Source organism: Physcomitrium patens, chromosome 11 (assembly GCF_059467195.1).
Source record: "Physcomitrium patens ecotype Gransden chromosome 11, ASM5946719v1, whole genome shotgun sequence".
Lineage (NCBI taxonomy): Eukaryota > Viridiplantae > Streptophyta > Bryopsida > Funariales > Funariaceae > Physcomitrium > Physcomitrium patens.
Window position 1 is genome coordinate 1,653,730 of NC_143420.1, and position 8,931 is coordinate 1,662,660.

The 8,931-nt window shown below is 43.5% G+C and overlaps 2 protein-coding genes across 3 annotated transcripts; one reads left to right on the forward strand and one right to left on the reverse strand.

Moving 5' to 3' along the window:
* Window positions 1–337: 337 nt before the first annotated feature.
* On the reverse strand, window positions 338–1,645 carry LOC112288640 (uncharacterized). Of its 2 annotated transcripts, none has more exons than XM_024533052.3 (2): window positions 1,203–1,645; window positions 338–884 (listed from the first exon to the last, which is right to left on the reverse strand). In XM_024533052.3, the coding sequence occupies exons 1-2, from the start codon at window positions 1,506–1,508 to the stop codon at window positions 738–740; spliced, it is 453 nt and encodes a 150-aa protein (XP_024388820.2). In that variant the 5' UTR covers window positions 1,509–1,645; the 3' UTR covers window positions 338–737. The 2 variants fall into 2 exon arrangements, with proteins under 2 accessions (XP_024388820.2, XP_073393346.1); XM_073537245.2 differs by having other exon boundaries at window positions 338–868; window positions 1,203–1,537.
* Window positions 1,646–1,885: 240 nt separating this feature from the next.
* On the forward strand, window positions 1,886–8,557 carry LOC112288638 (uncharacterized). Its single transcript, XM_024533049.3, has 15 exons — window positions 1,886–2,677; window positions 3,223–3,387; window positions 3,634–3,711; window positions 3,824–3,949; window positions 4,059–4,125; window positions 4,344–4,405; window positions 4,757–4,896; window positions 5,071–5,197; window positions 5,314–5,428; window positions 5,551–5,639; window positions 5,939–6,022; window positions 6,284–6,631; window positions 6,816–7,493; window positions 8,042–8,101; window positions 8,326–8,557. Exons 1-15 carry the CDS (start codon window positions 1,886–1,888, stop codon window positions 8,431–8,433), a joined length of 3,039 nt encoding a protein of 1,012 aa, XP_024388817.1. The 3' UTR covers window positions 8,434–8,557.
* Window positions 8,558–8,931: the final 374 nt, after the last annotated feature.

Here is an 8,931-nt window from a genome sequence, read left to right on the forward strand (position 1 = left end):
TAAGGTTTTTAAGGATTCGAGAATTGTGTTGCAAAAGATACCAAGAGTAGCGCATATTCAGTTGACTAAGTTCCTCTAAGGCTGACACGATCCGAACGGATAGCTGTCACGACATGAATGCTCTCTAATGCGGGAGAGGATTAACCACGAATAGAATGTTCGGTTTCTTAAACCCTGCCCCCAAGGAATTGCGGCAACGAATTTACTATGCCTATTCAGAGCAGGCGAGCTAAATATGACGTTTGCAGCTGTTTTCGATCATAAGCGCCACGAGCACCTGGGTGAGGATTTTGTTGTGCAATAAAAGAGAGCTATGTGAGTAGTTCAGGCCACAGGATTTGTTGTTGTGCGAAACTAAAATTAGCTCATCCTTCATCTCTGCGGCCGATACTTCCATCTATTTATCACATTCAAACGACAAAGCCTTGCTGCCTCTCAGTCTATCTTTGTCTACCATGTATATATTCATTCAATTTTAAGTAGAATCCCCGCAGACATACATAACTTTGACAACAACAACTACCGTATTTGAAAGTGTCCAAATACCAGCCTGTGCGCAAGCATTCTAGAATCATCGGCCCACTCCGGAGCGGATCCAAGTTGAAGATGAGCCATGTGAAACCATTCCTGTGCAGTAATCTCCCAAAACAGTCACTTGCCGCAATGTGCTTAAGTCGACAACATTGCAGCCCCCCCTGCTCAGTGAAACTGATAGAGGAACATGATTGTGAAAAACGTCATGAGAGAAGCAGAATGTTTCGGCAGCGCAAACTCTTCACACACCTTGTACCCTCTTGAACGCTCTGCTCGTGGACGTATCTCAGAGCTCGTAGGTATGATATCCACAGTCTAATTTTGGAGCGAAGTTCTGAAGTCCATGGACACTGCGGTTTAGAAAACGGATCACAAAGCTCATCAGCACGCTAGTTAGGGCTCGATCGCTTGTGTCTTCTCGCAATCATTGCTGTTAACTAATGAGGAACACCGAACATGAGCGCAAGAGTAAAATTTCCTAGTCTAATTTCTCTCAACGCTGGGGGAATCATTTACAAGCCTACTCCTCCTCGATCACGATAATGAACTTGACGTGTTATAATTCACACACAGCCTGCATAGAGGCTGACAGAATCGGACGCGGACGTGCTTAAAGACTCTATCAAAATTCCGAGTCAAGATCAGGGTCCCGGTAATTGACAACTCACCTGATAGTACAGTGCAAATCTAGTGCCGAAGTAGTTAGAATATGATTCACTCGGTTTCGCAGGGGATTCGAGAATCGGCCACTTCTCAACATTGTCGATTTCAAAATTACAAGACACGACCCTCGTCAGCCGTTGTAGTAGCTTGCACAGTAGAGCTAAAAAATGGATAGCCATGGCGTTCTGGCGAGGTTTCGTAACCGGCCACAAGTCCAGAGGAGGAGCCATTATCACCAACGAGGTTTCATGATTCACGGAGCAGGCGCTGTCCGTTATGTTGGACTTTTTCCACGCCTTTTGAGTGTACATCTCGACTTTTCCTAAAGGTTTCTCTTTCGTCTTTTGACTTTAGTGTGGCCATGGATGGTGCGGCAATTCCTTCGCCGTATCACAATGCTTGCAACGCACACCCGGGAAGTGGTAGAGTGAAATATTGACCGTGTTATTCCATTCCGGATCCGAGGAAGTCGGCTCTAATGCGAGCCTTGAGGAAGCGTACACACGCCTCCGCTTTACCCGCTCCTTTTAATATTCATGCTCCCTGGTCTCCTGAATCCTCTTCCCCTGTAGCATCTCATAACGTCGTTGTTGATTCTCGTGACAGGCCAACCTTAAGAATTACGTCTATGAGAGTTCAAATGATTGCAAATGTGAAGTGTGTTGATTGATTGTGGTGAGAATGTGGCATGGCGATAGCGGAAGCAAGCAGCGCTGCACATGGTTCAGGTTCTAGACAGGAAAGTTTGGAGAATGGAGGCGGGGGTTCTATCAATGGTGGAGAGGGTCATGGAATGGCAGTGGACACAGTGAAGGAGGGTAATGGCCTTCCTCAGAGAATGGCGTCTGTATTTGGGAGCCGCTATGGTCGTAGGAATGTGAGTGCGAGGAGTACGGGAGCGCGGGAGCCTCGCAAAGTTGAGGACAGCAATCGCGATGGTTTTCCGCGAGGTTTCTCCAGGGGGAGTTCCACCTCAGGGTTACGCAGAATAGTGAAAGGCGATGGCATTGGGGAAGAGTCAGTGAGGGAGGAAAGGCGGGGATATGTTGGGAGGGAGGAGCCAGTGATAATCGATGGGAGCTCGAGCAGGAGTATTATAATGGATTTCGATGTTGAGGAGATGAGAGGTGTCGTTGTAGATGAGTCACCTGTGTTTGGGAGTAGAGCTGAACTTACGCCAGAAATCAGAAGCTTTCGTGAAAGTCCGCCAAATGGCGACATGGCCAGTTACGGTAGCTATGGAGAGGAAGCTCAACTAAACACTAACCTGAATAGCGTAGCTAACAAGAAAAACGACCGGAAGAGGCACATTTTTTCGAAGAGGAAGAAGTCGACGTCAGAGAAAGTGACTCCCGTAGATGGACTCCCGATCAGAAACCACCTGCACGCGGACTTTGTTCGTGGAGAGGAAAGAGCTGACGACGCCAAGTGCGATGGGTTCGCCTCTTCGCGTCCGTTTGCGAAGCCAGTGGCCAGTAGGGTACGTGTGCTGATTCCTGTAGCTCGAACTTCCTAGTATACCTCATCATTGTTTGCATGAAATAAAATCGAAAGAGAACGACCGCTACACGTCGACGTGTGCGAGGATCTGAAGGCACTGAAGAGTGCATTTACTCCCACGCTGAGTTCACTAAAGCATTCACATTATTTTCACAAACCTTGGCATTTCTTGTCCAGTTCTTTTATAGCTACTTACATTCTTACAGACGTGTTCATCTCGGTCGTTGAAATCATCGCTCTGCATTTTTATCTCCTTCGCTTTAACGTCGGGGTGGTTAAGGGGTTTACCTTCTTCATTCTAGAAAAGAACATACGTATATCAGCACACTTACTAGTAAAGGGTGATTCGAGAAAACCACTTGGTTTCTATTACATTCTTCCTTTCCTCTTCTTCTGCCTTGTGAATAACTAATGTTTAGCTTGGATGGTATGCTATCGCGAACCAGGTCTGCTGAGGATTTGGAATGGTTTAGTTTTAACTCTGAATTGTGCATTAACTTAGTGATTCCTATGCCCATACTTTAGGATGAATACTTGAGCAACTACAGTATGCCGCAAGATGCAAGAGCTCAAGTGAAAAGCTTTGAAGACGTTGTGGGAAGCTTCGAGATAACATTCGATGACGTTGGCGACTCACATGGTTGGAACAATGTGCACCCTCGAGGAGAAAAACCCGTGCCACGACAGTTCGTAAGCTCCTGCCCAAGTTCCACTTCATCTTCCACAATACTTTCTTGTAGTCGTTGGGAATTCTCTTGCATCAACATTTTCTCTGACCACTACTCTCCCATACTTGTCGTACTTGCTGCTAATTGGTAGTTGGTTCCATTCTTGTGTGGCGTTTTCTCTACCATTCAAAGCGTTTGTGTATGATGTGTTTGAAGGTTTGGTTCCGGAGATTGCTGAATCTTAATACGGGGGCCATGGCTCTTGCAGCATGCAGCCGCTGTTGTGGGGCGCAGGATGGTGGTGGTTGGTGGTCAAACTGAATTGGGCTCGAGCAACGATGTGCAGGTGCTTATGTTGTAAAATATGAAGAGCACCTTGAGTTTGGGAGGAACTTTATATTCTTCATCGATTTTTTTTGTATTTATTACCATATGAAAAATGTTGATTGTGTTTGCAGATGTTTCACCTCGGCAAAATGACGTGGTCTGAATTGGGTAGAGCGAGGACAGTTGCAGAGGGTCAAGCTTGCAATGTGAAAGCTGCAACGCCAGGGTGGGTGCCCCGATGCAGGGGTCACAGTCTGGTAGACGCTTCTCTTTTCCCACTTTCTATTTGAATTTATGATAGGAAGATTCGGTGTGCCGTAGTCTGTACCAATGTTGATCATAAAAAGTACGTATCTGAGGATGCAGGTTTCGTGGGGAAAAACTGTTCTTTTGGTTGGCGGAGAATTGAATCCGGCTAGTGACAGAGTTGAAGGTATTGTATTGCAACCTGTGTCCTAATGCTTATCTTCGCTTGAGAAATCAGCATTTAGGACGTTTGAAATATTCTACTCTCATTAAATAGTGTTTGTAACATTTGAGCACAATAAATTCGTTATCTCTAGACTCTGATTAGAAATTTAACAGAGCCTTTCTAAGTTGTGAATGCGAATTTTTTACTTTCTTATGTTGATAGATATTTCTTGCATGCAGTCTGGTCTTTCGATGTGGAGACAGAGTGTTGGACAAAAGTCGCTACAAAAGGAGAAATTCCGGTAAGTGGCTTGGTACCCCCCTCCAGATTTTCTCTTCATCCTATGATACATAGATATTTTTGTATATTTCTAACTTGTCTTTACTGTATTGATCAGAATGAAGAGATTGTTATCTATCGCTGTTGCCCAGATATCCAATCCCAAAAAGTGTCTTCCATACAATTATAAATCTTTGTAGTGCAAAGTCGCAATCACCGATTAAATTTCATGACAAAAAGTTCCAGTTCAATTAGAAGACTGTAGTATATCACTAAGGATATACTATTCTTTCTGGTTCAATGTCCTTCTGTCTTTAGGTCTACGTCGCTTAGAATTCTCCATGATCTATGTTGATTTGTACAACGTTTTCAGGTAGCAAGAAGTGGTCAGAGTGTAACGAGAGCAGGGAGCATACTTATCATGTTTGGGGGAGAAACACCGAAAGGCCAGAAACTGAATGACCTCCACATCCTTGACCTGAAGTCTCTCATGTGGCTGCCTTTGCACACTTTGTAAGTTTATTTTCTGTTAATGCTGAGAGGTTCTTCAATTGGATTTTCCTGTTGATCACAACCTATTCTTTTGGTATAAAATTTCTAGAGCTTACAACGCTAGGTTTCAGGTCTTTTCTGAAGAAATGCCTTCATCTCCAGTAGATACTAAGGATTCTATGGACCATGGTGCAGGGGTACTGGTCCTTCACCACGCACAAAGCACTGTGCTGCAATGTATGATGACCGCTTTCTGTTAATATTTGGTGGAACTTCCAAATCTAAGCCTCTCGGTGATCTTTGCGCTCTGGATTTTGAAACTGTAAGAGTCCTTTGGACAGTGAAAGACTTATTTTTATGGTTACTTAAGGATGCTGAAGTTTGCTTTGTGCCGTGTGAAAATAAGTGAATATACTGAAAGGTTCATTTGTTGCGTAGATGGAGTGGTCTAAATTGAAAACAAAGGGCACTATTCCCTCCCCTAGGTCTGGCCATGCCGGTGTTTTGGTTGGCGATAAATGGTACATTGCAGGTGGAGAGACTCGTGATTCCGGTGAGTTTATAGGTATTATGATTTTAATATTTCCAAATCATTTTTTTGGAGCTGTTCTTTCATTCATTTTTTCATGGATAACGTCTGTTATTATTTGAAAGTTTAGCATGAATATGTTGCAGGCTCAACAGAAACACTAATGCTCGACGTCACCAAGTTAACTTGGTCCACGGTTGCTGCAACTGCTCCAAATTCAACTGTTACTAATCAGGTGACACAATATTCGCTGTTGTGAAAAGGGTTTCTAATCTTTCTCCATTTGTTGTACAGCATTGGTTTTGCAGGTATCCATATTGGATTTTACTATGTCAAGTACTGATTCATAGTTAGCTTATTACAGGAAGTGCTTTAGCATGTTAGTGTCCTGGTTGCCGTTTTCGCTTTCAAGCTCCGGAACATGGTCGGTACACTCGCTTGTCAAAAAATTTGATTCGCCTATGTTGGATTTGTTGTTTCGAACTGACGAACGTGACCTGATATGTGTAGTCTCCAATATGTGGTTTATTTCAGGGTCTGAGCTTGGTGCTTGTGCAACGAAAGGAGAAGACAATGCTTGTAGCTTTTGGAGGAAAGGGGTTTGAACTTTCTAACCAGGTGCCTGTTATTCTCCCTACTGAGAATCGTCTTCTAAGACATAATCGCTGACAGCCCTAGCGCAATATGTATAGGTGTTTTTTTCAGATGCATCGTAAACATTATGGAAGACGTTAGCATACCCACCAGATATATAGACGTGAGTGCAAACATGTGGATCGAATTAGTTTATATTCATTCCATTTTTATGGAAATTAGTTGACTTTAGACAATATGGTTTTATGATTAAGTTTGTCCATCTTCTTGTGGTCTGCTACGCAGGTGCAAGTCTTATATGTATCGCCCTTGAATCATGTGAAGCCTTCATCATATAGTGGTGTCTCGGCCAAATCACCAAGCATGGCTAGGTCAGGACTGTCATGTGCATGTGTAGGGGTGGCAAAGACCCGTTCGACTCCTCTTACAGAAGAACAATATGTTTCACGTGTTTCACCAGGCAATTCTCCTTTAACAGAAAGTTCTCTTAATACTGCTGATATTGTGTCTTCACGGAGACGTTACAGCATCAAAAAGGATGGCACACCTCAGCCCCCTGGAGAGATTTTATCAAGGGTGCTGAGAGAAACCCCGTCGCATGAGATTCCATCGCCTTTACTGTACAGTTGCAAGGTTAGTGAGATGCTCCTGGTACTTTCGTTTGTATTTCGACGCTTGGTAGCGCAATTTTTCACACTAATTTGTGATGTCTAACAGCATGTTTGGCACACTTTCCAAGTAGTCAAGAAACATGGTACCTTAGAACGGTTATTTCGTGACAATGGTAGGCAGATACTAAGAATGTCCATTTTGGCAGGTCCCTGATGCGCTACCTCCAGACCTGGAGATGAGAGACACGCTGGCCCCAATTCCTACGCGAAGCTCAGGAATTACGAGATATGGAAGTTCATCTAGGAGGAAGGGATCATTCGACTCTCCCCTCCTTTTATCGGTGAATGAAAGCACCGCGTACGTAGATTCTTCAAGAAGGGCTTCATGGTTGAATGCTGATCTGAGCATTCGAACTAGATCTTATGCCAGCGACAGGAGTGAGTACAGCCTCTACACGGCGCCTCAAAGCCAGCGCTGGGAAGGAGAAGAGGAATGCAGTGACAGTCAGCTCCTTGCAGACCTCCAGGATGCCATGACCATGGAGAAGCGGATCCACTTGATCAACAAGTACAGACAGAGTTTCGAAATTAAACTGGCAGCTGCTGTGCGCAGGGGTGAGCAAGCAGAAGGGCAACTTACAACTGTTCTTCGAGGTAAAGAGGAGGCAGAGAATAGGTTGGCTTCCGCATTACAGACCCGGCAGCAAACCGAATCGAAGCTTGCTGTTGCACTAACGAAACAGGCAGAAATCAAAGAGGCGGTGGCTGGTGCAGAGAGAGCACAAGAAGATTCCAACAATCTGTGCAATCTGGTTCACTCGGAGAATCTGCGGCTGGAACATGACCTTGCCTTCCTCAAGGCCGTGCTTGAGGACACTCAAAAGGTATGTGTAGAATACATTGAGCTCTGGACTGTCGATTCCCGCTGTGTTTGTTGCATAGTCAAATTATCCGCATAGTGGTTAACAGGACCCCAATAGCAGTAAATACTCATTGCTCTATGTCATAGTAATTGATCGATTTCACTCCTAGCCATAATTCAGTTGTGAAATTTCTAAATATAGGACTGTTTGATGCCTGTTTATACCAAATGCGGTGCACCTTTGCTCATGGATCAAAGTTTGACTGAAAGTTGCCTTCTCTCTGTACCCTAAAGGGGTAACGTAGCATTGGGCCCATATTTGTAGGTAAGGTGACGGGTCCTTGACCCAATGCATGCACATAGGTTTGATACAACCTCCAAAATTTCTTATTATAATATTAATATGAAGAAAATTCTCAATCGGTCATTCTTTATCCAGGAATTGGATGCAAAATTTAACTAAAAACACAACCTTATCAAAATCATAACCACGGTCTGATTGTGGGAGTGAATTCCTGATATTTAATTTTACGAAGAATACTCAAATTCCAAACACCTGACCTTTTGTAGGAGTTGGACTCGACCAGGGAGGCACTTGCTACGGAGAGGGCAAAATCCTCTCAGCTTCAGGTGAAGCCTTCTTCTATTTTTTCTTTTATGCTTTTGATCAAGCCATGCATCTCCTCTTTAAAGCTGATCGATTAGTGGCTGTGTCTCTGTTTAAATGAGTGCAAGTATTATCGCACTTGCCCATCAATGTATGCTTATACGCACACAGGACCATCTGAATACCTCTCTGCTGTTTATTATTACGACATTCTGCCCTTGACCACTTTCATATATTATGATTTCAGATGGAGGTATTCAACCTAAACAAGAGATTGCCGCTCTCAGTGTTGACCGAAGAGGAGCCACCTGTCTCTCAGAATACACAGTGGTTACCTGTATCTGAAAACAGATGATTTTAGACATTTGCAGTCACCACATCACCTGCTAACGTTCAAACCATCATTTGAAATCAGTGAATATTACTCACTATTTTGTACTACACCTTTGCATCAGAACGTTTTGCTTCCATTCTCTGTTCGTCATTTGCCCTCATGCATGTGTGCCACAGGCTTGTGCTTTTCTATAGATGCATTGTTACAAGTGGTAGGAATTGTTTTTCAACACGCTTTCTGAGTGTGTATTTTAACTGTTTCACTATTGACAATTCTGGCTGGAAGAAAATTTGGGCAATGCTGAGGTAGGGATATCCTTTACTGGGCTCTTGAAAACATACTTCATGTATGGTGTATGGGAGAAATCTCTCTTCTGCTATATTACATTATATCTTTAGTATATGCATTATGTATGGATTTGATGGGATTTCCCAACTCCATATTGAGATGAAGACAAGAATTATTTGCCCATTTTTACTCTTTTGTTTAATGGTTTTTATAGAAAACTAATAATGCAAT

What these genes read in the sequence shown, in the direction of transcription:
- LOC112288640 (XM_024533052.3), bottom strand. Translation starts at nt 1,508, where the DNA reads ATGTACACTCAAAAGGCGTGGAAAAAGTCCAACATAACGGACAGCGCC. An exon ending in GATTTGCACTGTACTATCAG is followed by an intron (nt 885 to 1,202) that starts GTGAGTTGTCAA and finishes TCTAAACCGCAG; the next exon opens with TGTCCATGGACTTCAGAACT.
- LOC112288638 (XM_024533049.3), top strand. Translation starts at nt 1,886, where the DNA reads ATGGCGATAGCGGAAGCAAGCAGCGCTGCACATGGTTCAGGTTCTAGA. An exon ending in AACCCGTGCCACGACAGTTC is followed by an intron (nt 3,388 to 3,633) that starts GTAAGCTCCTGC and finishes TGGCTCTTGCAG; the next exon opens with CATGCAGCCGCTGTTGTGGG. An exon ending in ATTCAACTGTTACTAATCAG is followed by an intron (nt 5,640 to 5,938) that starts GTGACACAATAT and finishes GGTTTATTTCAG; the next exon opens with GGTCTGAGCTTGGTGCTTGT.